Genomic DNA, 21,160 nt, shown 5'->3' with positions numbered 1-21,160 from the left:
AACCGAGGCAATCTTTCCAAAACGTGGCAGGGGGCGCAACAGGGAGGGGAAAAATGGTGAAAAGAGCGGCGTGGTGGTGGTGGACAAAAACGATGGTGAAAACAACGGCGATGAACACAAAGTGACCAGTAACTATTGACGCGAAAGCACACAAATTCAACAACGCAAATTACTAAATGAAATGTGCAAGGCTCAAAAGGTGCTAGGACAAAGGTCAAACCTGAAATGTTGTTTTGGTTTTGTGGACGATAGGATGATGAACAAACTGCAAAGCTAAAGGATAAACTCGATAAAACTCACCGATCAACCTGAATTTTGATACCACTTGATAGAGCTGGAGTGCCCGATCCTTTGGTGAGTGGAGGATAACTACGATTTGGTGGGTGTCGACCCTCGTGATCCGACTACGACGAACAAGTCCGTGGTGCCTTAGCAATCGCTGAACCAACTCCCGATGGTTATTGACCTTGCTGGTGCTAGATCAACCTAATCACGAAGATCAATTCCTGCTAGCAATCGAAGAACAAGCAAGAATTTGAGGCGAGCAACCCTGAACATTACTCGAAGGTGGGGTTCTGAAATACACGAAGATGAAGCTTCGGTAAGTAGCAATGGCTAACTTAAGCAAAACAAAACCCAAGCCAAAGAGGAGGCGTAGCCCCTGGCTAAATAGGGGGAGGAGGGAGGAAGGAGGACGCCCAGCCTGCCCACAAGGCAGGGAATAGGCACCCAAACAGCCACACACCATCTCCTTGATCCCCTTTCCTAAATAGGGGGAGGAGGGAGGAAGGAGGACGCCCAGCCTGCCCACAAGGCAGGGAATAGGCGCCCAAACAGCCACACACCATCTCCTTGATCCCCTTTCCTGATTTAGGTGGCGCAGCACCTTCCTGGTTATTTCTTGACAAAACTAAAAACACATAGGTGGCGCAGCACCTAGACATTATTCTGGGCAGGTTCATCATGAGCATAGATGGCGCATGCACTTAGGAAACTTCTGGTCCTTCATTCTTCAAAATCATCATGAAGTTTAATTCACGTGCATGAGCTCGAGTGAGTGGTCCTGGTGGCGCCTGTGCTGGTTCAGTTGGAGTAGCCATTCCCGTGTCGGGGTTGATGTCCTCATCAGCAAGTGCTGGCAGAGTTGAGCTTTTTCTTCCACCAGCTTTGTGCCAAGGAGATATCTCGGACCGTTGCTCAGGACTTGGAAAAAGCGGCACCTGTGTTGCTCTATAAGCTGGAGAAGATCTTTCCACCCGGCTTCTTCTTGCCGATGCAACATCTGATTGTGCACCTCCCGTCCGAGGCATGTTTGGGGGGCCCGTGCAGGCCCATTGGTGCTATCCAATCGAGAGATGTCTAAAGACTCTTCATAAAAAATATACAAATAAAGCCAGAATTGAGGCTTCCATTGCAGTGGCATGCCTTTAGGAGGAGGTGGCAAACTTCACAATGCTATACTACAAGCCGAACCTTCCTAGCAATCATAATCCACCCCCTCGTTACAATACTGGCGAAAATGAATCGACCCTAAGCCTTTTCCAAGGCCAACTCGGCAGCGCAAGTGGATCAACCCCAAAGCTATTGGGAAATGAAGAGTGGCGCAGTATCATGCTATATGTGTTGAATAACCTTACCGAGGTGCAGCCGTTCATCAAGTAAGTTCTCAACGAACTTATTTCAATATGCCATCACTATTCTGCATCCAACCCCATTGATTCTCGTTTGGACAGGGAATTTGTTCGTGAATTCTGGCATCAATCAAGGGATCCTACCTCGCATGAACAAGACACCCTTGTTTCATGGGGTGCGGGAGCGGGGAGGCCTGATTTCATTTCTTGGTTCAAACAAAAGGTAATGTCCAATTTAGCTCGTACGTTCGATCGTCCAAGGTGATCGTACATTTAATTAATATAACGATCTATCATGCTTCACCTTGTAGGCCCAGACCGATTCATCCATGAGTGACGAGTTGAAACAGGTTGCAAACAGCTGTGATGTTAGGGTGAAGTCATTTACCAGCTATGACGTGAACGGATATTGCTTCCACACAACAAGTTACGAGCAGATTCAGCCCAAATAAAAAACCATAAATAGCAGAGTTTATATGCCCGGCACTGATGGCCTCGACTATCATGGTAGAGTTGAGGAAATCTATGAACTCTCATTTCATGGAGATGAACCTCTTAAACCTATCATGTTCAAATGCCACTGGTTTAATCCTCGATCAATGAGACGAACCCTCATCTTGGGCTAGTCGAGATTCGAGAAGATTCCATCTATCCTAGAAAAGATGTCTACATTGTGGCTCAACAGGCCGTGCAGGTGTATTATACTCGATACGCCAACCAAGACAAAGAGGATCTTAAGGGTTGGGCTGTTGTGCAGCAGGTATCTCCACATGGTAAACTACCTGCCCCAAACGATGATGATTATAACTTCAACGCAAACACATATGATGGACAGTTCTATCAAGAAGATGGGCTACCAGGCACGTTTGAGATAGTCTTACCCGAAGCAATCGAAATGGAAGTAGACAACGAAACGGTTGATGACGAGGTCGATGGAGATGTGGTGGTAAATGCCAAGGACATAGCAATGCTTGAGCGATTACTTCTAGGCAATGACGACGATGACAACATAGAACCTTCAGATAGTGTTGTCCATTTGGACAATTTTGACAGTGATGATGAGACCTATGATCCCAATCATGAAGATTATTCCTAATACATGTAATACTATGGTTTTTTAATTTGTGTTTTGTTTATATATTTTGAATCTATTTCTAATATATGTACTAATTAGTCTTGTTCATTCTTTGTGATTATAGGTGATTAGACAAAGATGGCGAGCAGACGTCCACGCTGTGACACGCCCTCGGTTTACGGGAGAGACCGCCCTCTCCTTCGAGGTGAGGGGTCATCGTCCGGGGCAGCGTCCGTAGGAGGTGACGAGAGGAGGACCAGGGGCAGCCGCCGCAGGAGGCAGCGGTCTCCTCCCACGACACGTGACGAGGTGCTAGAGGAGGAGCACATGATGGCCACGGCCACGTCCTCGTTGGAGGACGAGAGGGGTTAGTAGACGGGCGAGGGAGACGAGGCACTCGAGGGCGAGGGAGGCGAGGCGCTCGAGGGCGAGGGAGAGGGTACCGCTACCCAGACTCTCTACGAGCGAGGTCCCGTGAGCCTCCCTCTGGTTCCGCTTCCTCACAACCGCCCAGTGATTCGGCCTATGGCAAAGAGGTAAGTAACTATGGATGTTATCACAATTACTTCATAAGATATGTTGGAAATCTTAAGAGAAACTGATAAATTTTCTTAATCACTTGTGCAGGGCCTGGTTGGTTTTGTTGGGTACTCCAGCACGCACCCCCGCGAGCATCCTTGGTGTTTTGTGCAGGAAATGGTACCCTAGCATTGTGCAACTGTCCGAAGAGCCGGTGGTGCGGGAGCCGGCCTCCAACTGGGATAGGTATGCGCTGGTCACGGATGACACTTACCGCAACAAGCAGGAGCGAGTATTGGCGGAGTTTTGGGTAAGTCTCTCTCGCGCAACATTGCTTAATACATCGCATTCATTGGTTAAATCTTTTATTGAAATAATGAATGGATACATCGGTTTTGTATGTAGAAATATTTCAAGGCCGAAGAAGGACTTGAGGCCTAGGCGGATCAGGCGACTGCCACAGCTTGTAGGAAGTACGTCACTGAGATGCACCACCATGGGCGCGTCCAGGCCCACATAGACTACTACAGGTCGGTACTTAGGCAGTCCCTCCCTAAGCCTCAAGCAAGACGGATTACGCTGACCCAGGACCAGTACCTTGAGGTAGGCAAATAACATTCATAATGATTCATTTTGATATTAAGTAGGTTCAATTTCATCTTCTTATATGTCAAATACTCGATGACTTGTAGGTGATTCCCTGGTGGTGCCGATCGTATCCTGAGTGCTGGGCCATGATCGTGGACAAGTGGTTATCACAGGACTTTGTTGACACGCACGAGAGGCAGCGGGAACAGCGTCTGATGAGGCAAGGTCCAACTCACCATCAAGGCAGTCGTAGCCTCCCCGGATACAAACAAGCATACGTAAGTGATTTCTTTCATTTATTTTGACACTCAATTCTACTTGATTTTTCACCATCTTCCCGTCTTTCTCGTAGGAGGCTGCGCACCCAGGCGAGGAGGTCTCGGAGTTCTCTACGTGGGTTATGTCCCACATGGGCAGGGCATCGTCCTCTGTCTCCTTCGACCCGGCTGCCCCGCCCCAGGCGTACTCTGACCCGAACGTATACACTAAAGTCTAAGAGTACACGTCAACGGCAAGGGAGATCTATAGGGAAGATTACAATGTGCGCACTGAGCCCATTGATGCAGAGGCAATCATGAGGCTCGGAGGAGGCAAGAAGCACGGGCGGCTGTGGATTGCAGACGGCGCCATCGACTCCACCACTGTTCCCTCCCTCGATGCTATCCGAGCACGGAGCACAAGCTCTAGCTAGCCCATACGTCCACGGCCTTCTCCATCACTGCAGCAGGTCCAAGCACTCTAGGTAATTCCTGTTTTACTCATCGTACGTAGATATTTACACACCTAAATTAGATTTGCATTACTGATACATTGGAGTGAAATATTGCAGGCCGAGCTGCAAGAAACAAAAAGGCAAAGTCAAGAGCAGAACGCGGAGCTGACCGCACAGCTGTAGGCCCAGAAGGTCGCGTTTGAGGCCGCGCAGAAGCAGATGGCGGAGATGATGGTGATCATGCAAAGTCTTGGGCAAGCATCGGGTGTACTTGTGCAGTTTTCAGCTCCTCCACCTCCTACTCCTGCAGCTACTCCTGTAAGTATGAAAGTTCACTTTTCGCTTGTGCTTTGCATGTATGTCGGCCTTCGTGCCATTGTGGATGTCGGCGTTCATGCCGTTGTGGATGTCGGCGTTCGTGCCGTCGTTTCTTGTAGGTTTTGGAAACCTCCCCGTGCAGGGGAGGTGCTGCCGAAATTTTCATTTGAGTCTAATATTTTTGTATTCCTAGATTACTAGATGTAATCTCTAAGTTCCAAAACTGTTTTCCCGGATTACTCACACATGCAATCTCTGCTCCTTTGTGCAGCTTCCGTCCGCGGGTTCCAATCAACCCGCTAGTGCGTCACCGGGTGATCCTGCTTTTCTTTCACCATCGTCTCATAGGCTAGCTTGACGAGGACTCGTGCTAGGTGATGTGGTTGGACTTTAGCGTGATTTGTGATTTATGGTTGTGACTTGTGCTTAGATTTCATTAACTTGTCGTAATAAACATGTGAATGATGATGAACATGTGACTTATCGTTGTAATATATTGTGATTTGTGGTTCACAATTATGGTTGTGATATATTGTGAGAAAATGGGTTATGTGTAATATATATATATATATATATATATATATATATATATATATATATATATATATATATATATATATATATATATATATATGAAATGCTTGTGTCGATGGAATGCAAAAAACAAAAAAAAAATTAAATTTCTGCCTCTTTGCCGAGGGCAATGACCAAGGCCCTCGGCAAAGAAGGGTCATTTGCCAAGGGCCCTAGCAATAGCCCTCGGCAAAGATTTTTTTGGGAAAAATCCTGAAAATTTCTTTGCCGAGGGCCAGGGAGCAGGCCCTCGGCAAAGGTTTAAAATTTTTTTAAAAAAACCATTTCTTTGCCGAGGGCCGGCCCTCAGCAAACAATTTTTTTTAAAAAAAAACCTTTGTCGAGGGCCCTGGCAATAGCCCTCGGCAAATATTTTTTTGGGAAAAATCCTAAAAATTTCTTTGCCGAGGGTCGGCCCTCGGCAAAGAAACCGCCAACAACGCCGGCGCGTGACGGCTTCTTTTCTTTGCCGAGGGCCGTCCTGGCCCTCGGCAAAAGCTTTGCCGAGTGCCCGATAAAGGGCCCTCGGCAAAGACCCCTTCGCCGTCTAAAAATTCCCCGAGGGGTCTTTGCCGAGGGCAGCCCTCGGCAAAGCCTTTGCCGAGGGTTTCTGGGCCTTTGCCGAGGGCCCTCGGCAAAGCATGCGAGTCCAGTAGTGGTGTATTATGGGCTACTGCGTTGACGTTGTCTTTGCGGATTCCTTGCCGGATTTTATTTCTTATAGACAATTTTGATGCAAATGTTTTGATGTTCTTCATGTTGTTGTTTTTGTAGTGCTGATGTGTATGGTGTGGTGGTCGTGCTCCCACCATTCTTTGTGTCGCCGGTTCGGTAGATTCCGATCTCGTGATGGTCGGGACTCGGGAATTTATATATATATCCAGGGTTCCGGTTCAACCTTGTGGTGCAGAGATTGATGGTGTCGGTGCTCTTTCAATATGATGTCTGATGTGTCATTGTCCATGGCATTGGATGATGGGAGGGTTTGAGGCATGTTGTTATAGATGATTGGAGGGTGTTTCTCCAACAACGATGTTCGTTGCAGGCTATCACTGATCTTCGGCATATCGGAAGATAACATGGACCGGAGGTAAATAAAAATTATTGGTGTGTTTGGTCTGAGGAATTAATATGTTAGCTCATCATCTCATTATTCCTCACTTTTTTTTGTTTGGTTCAAATGGAATAGGTTGATACGTCATCACTTCATTCCTCACAAGTTAATAATAACTAGTACTAGTATGATCAATGAGTCATCTCACTAAATTACTAAATTTGAGAAATAAATTCATGATATCATCTAGGATCAATGGAGTGATTTCTCAAAAACCAAGCACTCTATAATAAGACGTACTGACGAGAGTCACATGGTTCTCTTGTGGACACGGAACTGAAAACAGATAGCGCTAGCTATGTGACGAGCGAGTGTTGGCGTGCATGCATATGCATATGTTGTGTTGACTCTGTTGCCCGGCCTAGATCGTCAGCAGTAGTACTAGCTAGCCAGTCATGTCGCATTCATAATATGGAAGTAGTAGTACTAATAATTCACATGACACAAAAAATAAAATACTAATAATTCACGCCCACCGTCTCGCTCGATCCAGTCAAACGATGAAGAGAAAGGGGGCGACTAATTGTACTGTGTCGGTCACGGTGCCGTGTAGCGCTGTCTACTCCCGTCGTCTAGCATGTACAGCATCAGTGATCGGTGGTCATCACAACGGGCCGGATCGTCTGCTTCGTCACACGAACTGTCGCCGGCCGGCCGGCCGGCCGTCCCTTAGCTTCTTTTCGTTCCCTCATCACCATCTTCTGTTGGTCCCGTGGCTACTAGCTGAGTCATACCGTGCCCTAGCTTGTCATAACCCTAACCACAGCTCGCCCTCTGTAGCCCCAGCCATGCCATGCCATGCCTTTGTCGCCCTCCATGTCTGCCACCCTACCACCTAGTCTTCGCTTGAGATCTGCCACCGTCTATCACACAATAATCTTTTTCAAGATGTTTATGTGTTTACAGAGGTGAGTGTACGTGTATATATGTGGATGACGTTTGTGTTTAAATTGTGGCGTAAAAACAAGATACATGACCTATGGTTCTATTCAGAACCCAACCCCCCCCCCCCCCCCCAAAAAAAAAACTACCTTTGCCCTAGCAGAGTCGAAGTATTTTAAATTTGCCCAAATTTATAAAGAGGATTTTTTTGGCATTTATGCCATCAAACTAGCACACATGGCCATGTGTTGCAGTGGGAGTTAAAAACTATCAAATATCCATAGACAAGAGAACATGAAAATAATGTTATATATCTATTTTAATTTTCTATAATATTTTTCTATAAAATTTAAGGGCTGAAAATTATTAATTAATGTTCTATTTGCATTATTTTATGATGATCATGACATTCATAATTTAAGTTAATGTTAAGAACTTATTAACTTTTTTATATCAAATTAATATATAACCTTAAGAGGTTTTTTTTTCTCCCGGCCCATTGTAAAGCACATGGACCAATTAATTTATAGCTTTAATTTCTATGGTATTCATGAGTTGGTACAATTAAAACCCAAGTTTTCTGACTTCCTTTGAAAAAACACAAAAAAATGTAATTCTAATCTCTGGTGGAGTCTGGCAACAAGTTATATATCGATATGCTAATAACTGGTCATTGTATTGATGATTACAATGGGAGAATTTTCTCGATTTTTGACGTGGTGGCTCTCATCAGGGATTGCACTGGTGCATGCATACAGTACAGAGACAAATTTTTATAGATCTGTCTGGACAACAAACATCTTAAGCTTTTAGTTTACTGTTTGATTAGTTGGACCATTGGTTGAAGCAAGATGTATAAGTGGTATATATATGTTCCATGATAAATCTAATTATATCTATTTGATAATATGAATGTTCGTATTATTTTTTATAAACTTGTATCGGTCAAACTTAACATAGTGGACTTAGGACAAAACTAGAATGTCAAGTTGTTTTAGAGAAAAAAGGTAATACTTCCTCTTATATCAAATACACCAAATATATATATATAAGAGTATAAGTCTTTAACTTCATTTCACATTTTTGTTTTGTTATTCTATGTCTAGCCCCAGTTATTATACTAAGTGATTATAGCCATACACTTCTTAACAGAAGGTCACCTACCGGTTTCCTATTATTCAGACAAAACGGCCCTTTAAAAAGGCTAAACGATCGATTAATAAAAGGGGCCAATGGTCACTAAATGGAACCTGTGGGCCGACGCGGACCCTATTCTATGGTTGCAAAATGGGCTGGGCCGTTTTGCAAGTGCTGGCAGAGTTGAGCTTTTTCTTCCACCAGCTTTGTGCCAAGGAGATATCTCGGACCGTCACTCAGGACTTGGAAAAAGCGGCACCTGTGTTGCTCTATAAGCTAGAGAAGATCTTTCCACCCGGCTTCTTCTTGCCGATGCAACATCTGATTGTGCACCTCCCAGTCCGAGGCACGTTTGGGGGGGCCCGTGCAGGCCCATTGGTGCTATCCAATCGAGAGATGTCTAAAGACTCTTCGTAAAAAATGTACAAATAAAGCCAGAATTGAGGCTTCCATTGCAGTGGCATGCCTTCAGGAGGAGGTGGCAAACTTCACAACGCTATACTACAAGCCGAACCTTCCTAGCAATCATAATCCACCCCCTCGTTACAATACTGGCGAAAATGAATCGACCCTAAGCCTTTTCCAAGGCCAACTCGGCAGCGCAAGTGGATCAACCCCTAAAGCTATTGGGAAATGAAGAGTGGCGCAGTATCATGCTATATGTGTTGAATAACCTTACCGAGGTGCAGCCGTTCATCAAGTAAGTTCTCAACGAACTTATTTCAATATGCCATCACTATTCTGCATCCAACCCCATTGATTCTCGTTTCGGACAGGGAATTTGTTCGTGAATTCTGGCATCAATCAAGGGATCCTACCTCGCATGAACAAGACACCCTTGTTTCGTGGGGTGCGGGAGCGGGGAGGCCTGATTTCATTTCTTGGTTCAAACAAAAGGTAATGTCCAATTTAGCTCGTACGTTCGATCGTCCAAGGTGATCGTACGTTTAATTAATATAACGATCTATCATGCTTCACCTTGTAGGCCCAGACCGATTCATCCATGAGTGACTGAGTTGAAATAGGTTGCAAACAGCTGTGATGTTAGGGTGAAGTCATTTACCAGCTATGACGTGAACGGATATTCGCTTCCACACAACAAGTTACGAGCAGATTCAGCCCAAAGAAAAAACCACAAATAGCAGAGTTTGTATGCCCGGCACTGATGGCCTCGACTATCATGGTAGAGTTGAGGAAATCTATGAACTCTCATTTCATGGAGACGAACCTCTTAAACCTATCATGTTCAAATGCCACTGGTTTAATCCTCGATCAATGAGACGAACCCCTCATCTTGGGCTAGTCGAGATTCGAGAAGATTCCATCTATCCTGGAAAAGATGTCTACATTGTGGCTCAACAGGCCGTGCAGGTGTATTATACTCGATACGCCAACCAAGACAAAGAGGATCTTAAGGGTTGGGCTATTGTGCAGCAGGTATCTCCACATGGTAAACTACCTGCCCCAAACGATGATGATTATAACTTCAACGCAAACACATATGATGGACAGTTCTATCAAGAAGATGGGCTACCAGGCACGTTTGAGATAGTCTTACCCGAAGCAATCGAAATGGAAGTAGACAACGAAACGGTTGATGACGAGGTCGATGGAGATGTGGTGGTAAATGTCAAGGACATAGCAATGCTTGAGCGATTACTTCTAGGCAATGACGACGATGACAACATAGAACCTTCGGATAGTGTTGCCCATTTGGACAATTTTGACAGTGATGATGAGACCTATGATCCCAATCATGAAGATTATTCCTAATACATGTAATACTATGGTTTTTTAATTTGTGTTTTGTTTATATATTTTGAATCTATTTCTAATATATGTACTAATTAGTCTTGTTCATTCTTTGTGATTGATAGGTGATTAGGACAAAGATGGCGAGCAGACGTCCACGCTGTGACACGCCCTCGGTTTACGGGAGAGACCGCCCTCTCCTTCGAGGTGAGGGGTCATCGTCCGGGGCAGCGTCCGTAGGAGGTGACGAGAGGAGGACCAGGGGCAGCCGCCGTAGGAGGCAGCGGTCTCCTCCCTCGACACGTGACGAGGTGCTAGAGGAGGAGCACGTGATGGCCACTGGCCACGTCCTCGTCGGAGGACGAGAGGGGTTAGCTAGACGGGCGAGGGAGACGAGGCACTCGAGGGCGAGGGAGGCGAGGCGCTCGAGGGCGAGGGAGAGGGTACCGCTACCCAGACTCTCTACGAGCGAGGTCCCGTGAGCCTCCCTCTGGTTCCGCTTCCTCACAACCGCCCAGTGATTCGGCCTATGGCAAAGAGGTAAGTAACTATGGATGTTATCACAACTACTTCATAAGATATGTTGGAAATCTTAAGAGAAACTGATAAATTTTCTTAATCACTTGTGCAGGGCCTGGTTGGTTTTGTCGGGTACTCCAGCACGCACCCCCGCGAGCATCCTTGGTGTTTTGTGCAGGAAATGGTACCCTAGCATTGTGCAACTGTCCGAAGAGCCGGTGGTGCGGGAGCCAGGCCTCCAACTAGGGATAGGTATGCGCTGGTCACGGATGACACTTACCGCAACAAGCAGGAGCGAGTATTGGCGGAGTTTTGGGTAAGTCTCTCTCGCACAACATTGCTTAATACATCGCATTCATTGGTTAAATCTTTTATTGAAATAATGAATGGATACATCGGTTTTGTATGTAGAAATATTTCAAGGCCGAAGAAGGACTTGAGGCCTAGGCGGATCAGGCGACTGCCACAGCTTGTAGGAAGTACGTCACTGAGATGCACCACCATGGGCGCGTCCAGGCCCACATAGACTACTACAGGTCGGTACTTAGGCAGTCCCTCCCTAAGCCTCAAGCAAGACGGATTACGCTGACCCAGGACCAGTACCTTGAGGTAGGCAAATAACATTCATAATGATTCATTTTGATATTAAGTAGGTTCAATTTCATCTTCTTATATGTCAAATACTCGATGACTTGTAGGTGATTCCCTGGTGGTGCCGATCGTATCCTGAGTGCTGGGCCATGATCGTGGACAAGTGGTTATCACAGGACTTTGTTGACACGCACGAGAGGCAGCGGGAACAGCGTCTGATGAGGCAAGGTCCAACTCACCATCAAGGCAGTCCGTAGCCTCCCCGGATACAAACAAGCATACGTAAGTGATTTCTTTCATTTATTTTGACGCTCAATTCTACTTGATTTCTCACCATCTTCCCGTCTTTCTCATAGGAGGCTGCGCACCCAGGCGAGGAGGTCTCGGAGTTCTCTACGTGGGTTATGTCCCACATGGGCAGGGCAGTCGTCCTCTGTCTCCTTCGACCCGGCTGCCCCGCCCCTAGGCGTACTCTGACCCGAACGTATACACTAAAGTCTAAGAGTACACGTCAACGGTAAGGGAGATCTATAGGGAAGATTACAATGTGCGCACTGAGCCCATTGATGCAGAGGCGATCATGAGGCTCGGAGGAGGCAAGAAGCACGGGCGGCTGTGGATTGCAGACGGCGCCATCGACTCCACCACTGTTCCCTCCCTCGATGCTATCCGAGCACGGAGCACAAGCTCTAGCTAGCCCATACGTCCACGGCCTTCTCCATCACTGCAGCAGGTCCAAGCACTCTAGGTTAATTCCTGTTTTACTCAGTCGTACGTAGATATTTACACACCTAAATTAGATTTGCATTACTGATACATTGGAGTGAAATATTGCAGGCCGAGCTGCAAGAAACAAAAAGGCAAAGTCAAGAGCAGAACGCGGAGCTGACCGCACAGCTGTAGGCCCAGAAGGTCGCGTTCGAGGCCGCGCAGAAGCAGATGGCGGAGATGATGGTGATCATGCAAAGTCTTGGGCAAGCATCGGGTGTACTTGTGCAGTTTTCAGCTCCTCCACCTCCTACTCCTGCAGCTACTCCTGTAAGTATGAAAGTTCACTTTTCGCTTGTGCTTTGCATGTATGTCGGCCTTCGTGCCGTTGTGGATGTCGGCGTTCATGCCGTTGTGGATGTCGGCGTTCGTGCCGTCGTTTCTTGCAGGTTTTGGAAACCTCCCCGTGCAGGGGAGGTGCTGCCGAAATTTTCATTTGAGTCTAATCTTTTTGTATTCCTAGATTACTAGATGCAATCTCTAAGTTCCAAAACTGTTTTCCCGAATTACTCACACATGCAATCTCTGCTCCTTTGTGCAGCTTCCGTCCGCGGGTTTCAATCAACCCGCTAGTGCGTCACCGGGTGATCCTGCTTTTCCTTCACCATCGTCTCATAGGCTAGCTTGACGAGGACTCGTGCTAGGTGATGTGGTTGGACTTTAGCGTGATTTGTGATTTATGGTTGTGACTTGTGCTTAAATTTCATTAACTTGTCGTAATAAACATGTGAATGATGATGAACATGTGACTTGTCGTTGTAATATATTGTGATTTGTGGTTCACAATTATGGTTGTGATATATTGTGAGAAAATGGATTATGTGTGATATATATGTATATATATGAAATGCTTGTGTCGATGGAATGCAAAAAACAAAAAAAAATTAAATTTCTGCCTCTTTGCCGAGGGCAATGACCAAGGCCCTCGGCAAAGAATGGTCATTTGCCGAGGGCCCTAGCAATAGCCCTCGGCAAAGATTTTTTTGGGAAAAATCCTGAAAATTTCTTTGCCGAGGGCCAGGGAGTAGGCCCTCGGCAAAGGTTTAAATTTTTTTTAAAAAAAAACCATTTCTTTGCCGAGGGCCGGCCCTCAGCAAACAATTTTTTTTAAAAAAAAACCTTTGTCGAGGGCCCTGGCAATAGCCCTCGGCAAATATTTTTTTGGAAAAAATCCTGAAAATTTCTTTGCCGAGGGCCAGGGAGGAGGCCCTCGGCAAAGGTTTTAAAAAAAAAATATTTGCCGAGGGCCGGCCCTCGGCAAAAAAAATTCAAAAAAAAACCATTTCTTTGCCGAGGGTTGGCCCTCGGCAAAGAAACCGCCAACAACGCCGGCGCGTGACGGCTTCTTTTCTTTGCCGAGGGCCGTCCTGGCCCTCGGCAAAGACCCCTTCGCCGTCTAAAAATTCCCCGAGGGGTCTTTGCCGAGGGCAGCCTTCGGCAAAGCCTTTGCCGAGGGTTTCTGGGCCTTTGCCGAGGGCCCTCGGCAAAGCATGCGAGTCCAGTAGTGGTGTATTATGGGCTACCGCGTTGACGTTGTCTTTGCGGATTCCTTGCCGGATCTTATTTCTTATAGACAATTTTGATGCAAATGTTTTGATGTTCTTCATGTTGTTGTTTTTGTAGTGCTGATGTGTATGGTGTGGTGGTCGTGCTCCCACCATTCTTTGTGTCGCCGGTTCGGTAGATTCCGATCTCGTGATGGTCGGGACTCGGGAATTTATATATATATCCAGGGTTCCGGTTCAACCTTGTGGTGCAGAGATTGATGGTGTCGGTGCTCTTTCAATATGATGTCTGATGTGTCATTGTCCATGGCATTGGATGATGGGAGGGTTTGAGGCATGTTGTTATAGATGATTGGAGGGTGTTTCTCCAACGACGATGTTCGTTGCAGGCTATCACTGATCTTCGGCATATCGGAAGATAACATGGACCGGAGGTAAATAAAAATTATTGGTGTGTTTGGTCTGAGGAATTAATATGTTAGCTCATCATCTCATTATTCCTCACTTTTTTTTGTTTGGTTCAAATGGAATAGGTTGATACGTCATCACTTCATTCCTCACAAGTTAATAATAACTAGTACTAGTATGATCAATGAGTCATCTCACTAAATTACTAAATTTGAGAAATAAATTCATGATATCATCTAGGATCAATGGAGTGATTTCTCAAAAACCAAGCACTCTATAATAAGACGTACTGACGAGAGTCACATGGTTCTCTTGTGGACACGGAACTGAAAACAGATAGCGCTAGCTATGTGACGAGCGAGTGTTGGCGTGCATGCATATGCATATGTTGTGTTGACTCTGTTGCCCGGCCTAGATCGTCAGCAGTAGTACTAGCTAGCCAGTCATGTCGCATTCATACTATGGAAGTAGTAGTACTAATAATTCACATGACACAAAAAATAAAATACTAATAATTCACGCCCACCGTCTCGCTCGATCCAGTCAAACGATGAAGAGAAAGGGGGCGACTAATTGTACTGTGTCGGTCACGGTGCCGTGTAGCGCTGTCTACTCCCGTCGTCTAGCATGTACAGCATCAGTGATCGGTGGTCATCACAACGGGCCGGATCGTCTGCTTCGTCACACGAACTGTCGCCGGCCGGCCGGCCGGCCGTCCCTTAGCTTCTTTTCGTTCCCTCCTCATCACCATCTTCTGTTGGTCCCGTGGCTACTAGCTGAGTCATACCGTGCCCTAGCTTGTCATAACCCTAACCACAGCTCGCCCTCTGTAGCCCCAGCCATGCCATGCCATGCCTTTGTCGCCCTCCATGTCTGCCACCCTACCACCTAGTCTTCGCTTGAGATCTGCCACCGTCTATCACACAACAATCTTTTTCAAGATGTTTATGTGTTTACAGAGGTGAGTGTATGTGTATATATGTGGATGACGTTTGTGTTTAAATTGTGGCGTAAAAACAAGATACATGACCTATGGTTCTATTCAGAACCCAACCCTCAACCATAGCCTACCTAACCTCAACCCGACCCCCCCCCCCCCCAAAAAAAAAAAACTACCTTTGCCCTAGCAGAGTCGAAGTATTTTAAATTTGCCCAAATTTATAAAGAGGATTTTTTGGCATTTATGCCATCAAACTAAGCACACATGGCCATGTGTTGCAGTGGGAGTTAAAAACTATCAAATATCCATAGACAAGAGAACATGAAAATAATGTTATATATCTATTTTAATTTTCTATAATATTTTTCTATAAAATTTAAGGGCTGAAAATTATTAATTAATGTTCTATTTGCATTATTTTATGATGATCATGACATTCATAATTTAAGTTAATGTTAAGAACTTATTAACTTTTTTATATCAAATTAATATATAACCTTAAGAGGTTTTTTTTTCTCCCGGCCCATTGTAAAGCACATGGACCAATTAATTTATAGCTTTAATTTCTATGGTATTCATGAGTTGGTACAATTAAAACCCAAGTTTTCCTGACTTCCTTTGAAAAAACACAAAAAAATGTAATTCTAATCTCTGGTGGAGTCTGGCAACAAGTTATATATCGATATGCTAATAACTGGTCATTTGTATTGATGATTACAATGGGAGAATTTTCTCGATTTTTGACGTGGTGGCTCTCATCAGGGATTGCACTGGTGCATGCATACAGTACAGAGACAAATTTTTATAGATCTGTCTGGACAACAAACATCTTAAGCTTTTAGTTTACTGTTTGATTAGTTGGACCATTGGTTGAAGCAAGATGTATAAGTGGTATATATATGTTCCATGATAAATCTAATTATATCTATTTGATAATATGAATGTTCGTATTATTTTTTATAAACTTGTATCGGTCAAACTTAACATAGTGGACTTAGGACAAAACTAGAATGTCAAGTTGTTTTAGAGAAAAAAGGTAATACTTCCTCTTATATCAAATACACCAAATATATATATATATAAGAGTATAAGTCTTTAACTTCATTTCACATTTTTGTTTTGTTATTCTATGTCTAGCCCCAGTTATTATACTAAGTGATTATAGCCATACACTTCTTAACAGAAGGTCACCTACCGGTTTCCTATTATTCAGACAAAACGGCCCTTTAAAAAGGCTAAACGATCGATTAATAAAAGGGGCCAATGGTCACTAAATGGAACCTGTGGGCCGACGCGGACCCTATTCTATGGTTGCAAAATGGGCTGGGCCGTTTTTCCCAGCCCAGCCCGTAGGGAGACGTTGACGACCAAGTTAGCTGCTACGAGTCCTGGTCACGGACGGATTCCATTCCAGCTTCTCGAACCTTCCTTCCGCTCCCGTCCCGAGTCCCTCCCGGGCAGCCAGCCGCCGCCCTTCCCTTCCCTCTCTCTTCTCTTCCGAGTCCCTTCTCCCACCGTCGCAAGCCGCCCGCGCCGAGCCACCTCCCTCTCTCCCTGAGGCCTGACCGCGTTTTGGGCGTGGCATCCAAAGGCGGTCAAGATTCGAGAGGCCGGAGGAACCAAGCGTAGGGCCTCCGACTCCACGTCGTCGTCCGCGCGCGCCGCCCGCCGGCGCAGGGAGGCGCCACCGCCTCCTCCGCCGCGGCCCAGGGAGATGGGGGCCGATTACTACAAGGTCCTCGGCGTCGACCGCGGCGCCGGCGACGACGACCTCAAGAAGGCCTATCGGAAGCTCGCCATGCGATGGCACCCCGACAAGAACTCCACCAACAAGAAAGAGGCGGAAACCAAGTTCAAGGAGATCTCTGTGGCATACGAGGTTGCCCGCCCCTCCCTCTCACTCTGCATCTGTTGCCAGGATTAATTATTACTGTTCGATTCGCCGGCGATGGGGTTTCGATCCATTCTCTGTCCCTGGGTCCCTGTGGCTTATGCTGACCAACAAAATCCTCCACTCCCTGTCTGTTATACCGGCCACCTATTTGGAAGTACAGTAGTGAATTCATTCGATACTGCCATCTGGACCACGCCACCGATACTGCAAAGGATTTAACTTTCTCAGATGAGCTCGTGATAGTAATAAAGTAACTTTAGCTAGTAGGGAGTAAGAAGCAAGAACAATTGTTGCATATATATGATAGGGGCTCTCTTTTGATCCATATTTTAGCTTATCGGTCTGAGGTTCTGATTATCTGCACAGCCGAATTATACATTTCGCTCCATGATTTGCTTTTTTTACTGCTATTACTAGTTCATAGCCTACCCCAACTTGTTTGGGACTTAAAGGCTTTGTTGTTGTTGTTGTTGTATTACTAGTTCAGTTCTTGCATCTGTTGTGTTGACCAATCCTATGTGCCACCTCTCAGGTCCTTAGCGATCCCAAGAAACGTGCAATCTATGATCAGCTAGGGGAAGAAGGGCTCAAGGGTCAGCCACCCCCAGGAGCAGGAGCAGGAGGTCCTGGCGCATTTCCCTTTTTCCCTGGCGGGGCTCATTCCACCGCTCACCATTTTAATCCGAGGAGCGCGGACGATATATTTAAAGAGTTCTTTGGATTCCCTGGCATGGGTGGCATGGGCGGCATGAGAGCAGAACCAGGATTCCAGAGGTCAATGTTTGGCAACGATATCTTCTCTTCACGCTTTGGCGCTGAGGGTTCCACCAGTATGCAGCAGCCATCGCACAAGCCACCTGCAATTGAGAATAGACTTCCAGTCAGCCTTGCAGATCTGTACAAGGGTGTGACAAAAAAGATGAAAATCTCAAGAGAGACTATAGATGCCAGTGGGTAAGCTTCCTCCATTATTTAAGTAGTTTATCAGCTGTCAATCAGGGTTGTGCTGTGTGTCTTGTGTAAGCTCCTTTTAGAGAATTATCTCATAGTGGACTAGACTATTTACTTATTTATCCCATTATTTAAAATGTAATAAATGAATTCTATTCAAATAAACCGTAAATCCTAACCATGTTCAAATGGCATGTTCACTGGATTCAGTCGCTACCTTTTTTGAGAGAAAAAGCAGTACCTGGATTCAGTTAACATGCCATTTCAAGTAGTTCGATAGCAAACGAGAGATAGATTCTGTACCCGTTCATCAATCATGGTAAGCTAAGCTTTCTTTTAACCGTTGGCAGTGATGTATTTCCCCTTTGGCTGTATGACAGAGTTGGGACCTAGTTTAGAGCTTCTCACCTACTCCCTCCGGTTCAAATACATCTTGTTGTAGGATTTCTGCAAGTCAAAGCTTTTTTAACGTTGATCATCAATACGCAAAGAATACGTAGACAGACAACGTAAGATAGATGTACCTAGATTCATCATGAGAAGTACTCTCATAATACTTAAATATTATATTTTAATAAAAATGTTAGTCAAAGTGATACATTGCAAACTGTGTTTCTTCTAAATGTCATGCACTTTGAATCAGAGGGTGAGAGGGAGCAGAATTATTAGGTGTTGCAGCACTGCCAGTCTGCCACTATACCCGTTGTTTGTGATGAAGGGTGAAGGCTACAGCAGCCCTTTCTTCATGTCAATCATCTTATTTACCTGCATAGCATAGTTGATCAGTCCTCGTGTAATTTACTATCTGGTCAATCCTTAGGGTGTGTACATGGAGCTGCATATGCTTCATTTTTTTTTTCTGTATTTGATTTATTGACAAACTTGACCCTCTATAAATCCCAAGTGGCAATGAATAAGATAGAACAAACATTTCCAAAACTTGAAAATGAAGCAAATAGAGACAAATCCATGATTTCTTTACGAAGATTCAACTACTCCTTTCCATTTCAAGCTTGTGTTGCATAAATAGCTGCTGCTCATCAATTATACTGATATAGGCAAAGAAAATGTGTTTTTCTGTCTCCGCGACAGTTATGTCAAACTATGAAAGCAATGATATTGCGTTATATGTACTGCAGTACTGCTATACTAAACGGATTGCCATCGTATAACCGTCTGGCAACCTATCATGTACTGTTCCTCACCTCTTGACCTATAGTGTTGCTAATTTTACTAAATGAATTGCCATTCTTTCTTTACTTTTTGTTATGCCTTACTTTTCTTGTTCCCTTTTAATACCTTGTAACCTGATCATTGCAGCTACGTGAACTGGTAACATTTCCTGAGTATATAAGAGTCTAATGCTAGTTGTTTTATAAAGCACATAACCTTCCCTAGGTATGCTTTGGATATTGTATGTTGTTTGTTTCTCAAAACAGAACTGCAAATATTAGACATTGTTTATGCAACCCTCATTTATTCTACCTGAAGATAAAAAACAAATGTTGATATTGACTTTGATTTCTTTGCTAGCTAACTTGGTGCCTTTCTGGGGGCAGCAAGGAAACATTCGTTGAACTTCATGGGCTTATCAATTTCATTAGATATTGTGATACTAGTACTACTACTACTACTACTATTGCTGTGAACTTTTGCATTCTCTAATTATTTTTCAGGCTTTTAGAGTAGAAAATCTCCTTTAATAGATAGTACATCTCAAAGCACAAAAGCACCGGAAAAACAATTACGATAAAATTGGGCGTACCCAGTGCAGAGAGCTCCCACTCTGTGCGGGGTCTGGGGAAGGGTGTCAGTGGCAAGCCTTACCCTCGCCTGTGCAATGCGAGGAGGCCGCGACTCGAACCCGGGACCTTCCGGTCACAGGCGGTAAGACTCTACCGCTTGCACCAGGCCCGCCCTTCAATTACGATAAAATTGGATTTATCTTTTTAGTTTGCCCTGTTTCATTAAGGGTGGTATTGTTTTAACCTTCCAGGGCTTGCTAGTTACTGTATAGTATATCTCCTTTTGCTGTCAATCAATTATTTTCCGTATGTTTTTGTTTCTTTTAGAGAGTGGTAATCTTATGTTTTCGGTATGCTGAAGTGTATTTTCAGTCTTGATTGGTATGCTTCCTCTGTTAAATCTATTGTACTTCCAAAACATTGTTTTTGTTACATGGATGCTAATCTTAGTGTTATCAATAGGAGAATCTCAAACGCAGAGGATATTCTGACAATAGAAGTAAAGCCTGGTTGGAAGAAGGGAACAAAAATTACGTTTCCTGACAAGGGAAATGAAGCTCCAAATATGAAACCTGCTGATATTGTTTTCATCATTGATGAGAAGCCCCATGATGTTTTCACTCGGGATGGGAATGATCTTGTCATGACTGAGAAAATCTCACTGGTGGAAGCACTGACTGGCTATACTGCACGTGTCACTACGCTTGACGGGCGGAGCCTATCATTACCCATCAACTCAATAATCCATCCGAACTACGAAGAGGTAATCCCTAGAGAGGGCATGCCAATACCCAAGGACCCCACTAAGAAAGGAAATCTGCGGATTAAGTTCAACATAATGTTCCCTTCTAGGCTGACTTCTGATCAGAAGGCTGGGATCAAAAGGCTATTGGGTTCTTAGGCCGCCTCAAATGACATTTTATGATGAAAGTTATTGTGAATATTGCCAGTAATTGGCTAGGTAGATTTTTATTTGTCCAGCAGAATACAAGTGAGAAAGGATGGGAGTGTCATTCTATAACATATCTGTAACGGATGGTCATAATGTGTCAGTTTTTATCCATTATTTACTGAAGGTTTTCCTTGGGTTGTTGATGAATTGCTGAACGAATGTATTATTCTTCGCAACCAATTGAGCTGAGTACCTTCTCGGGAGCATTCTGAGTTGATGTGGATGACTCGTAGAAATGCCTTCTGAGGAAGGAGGGCAGGGTTTATTCTTTTTTTATTTATTTAATCTTGGCTGGGCCTTTCATTCACCACTGTGGACATCGCAAAATCGTGAGCCACCAAGTCATTTATTTATAAGATTAGGGAGAGGGATCAAGTCCTACGCAAGCCAATGCTGGCAAGTTCATGTGCTAACAAATTACAAGAACGGGGAACAAACAACACATGAGTAGACAAATTGCTCATGAACGAGGTCACTAGTTTTCACTAAGATGTGATGAGTCCATCTCAATCTGAACATGACAGATACTGCGATCTGAAGCCACTTTTTAGACAAGCTAGGGTACTGCCTCAGCCATCAAAACATC

At 44.8% G+C, this 21,160-nt stretch overlaps 1 protein-coding gene across 1 annotated transcript; it reads left to right on the top strand.

Annotated features, from left to right (window-relative positions):
• The first annotated feature begins 16,437 nt into the window (after positions 1-16,437).
• Positions 16,438-20,754, top strand: LOC136553237 (uncharacterized). Its single transcript, XM_066544614.1, has 4 exons — positions 16,438-16,713; positions 16,747-16,911; positions 17,459-17,880; positions 20,085-20,754. The coding sequence occupies exons 2-4, from the start codon at positions 16,747-16,749 to the stop codon at positions 20,521-20,523; spliced, it is 1,026 nt and encodes a 341-aa protein (XP_066400711.1). The 5' UTR covers positions 16,438-16,713; the 3' UTR covers positions 20,524-20,754.
• The last annotated feature ends 406 nt before the right edge of the window (positions 20,755-21,160 follow it).

This window comes from Miscanthus floridulus, chromosome 5 (assembly GCF_019320115.1).
Source record: "Miscanthus floridulus cultivar M001 chromosome 5, ASM1932011v1, whole genome shotgun sequence".
Taxonomy (NCBI): domain Eukaryota; kingdom Viridiplantae; phylum Streptophyta; class Magnoliopsida; order Poales; family Poaceae; genus Miscanthus; species Miscanthus floridulus.
The sequence above is the reverse complement of the archived record's forward strand: the minus strand, read 5'-3'. Positions and strand labels throughout refer to the sequence as shown.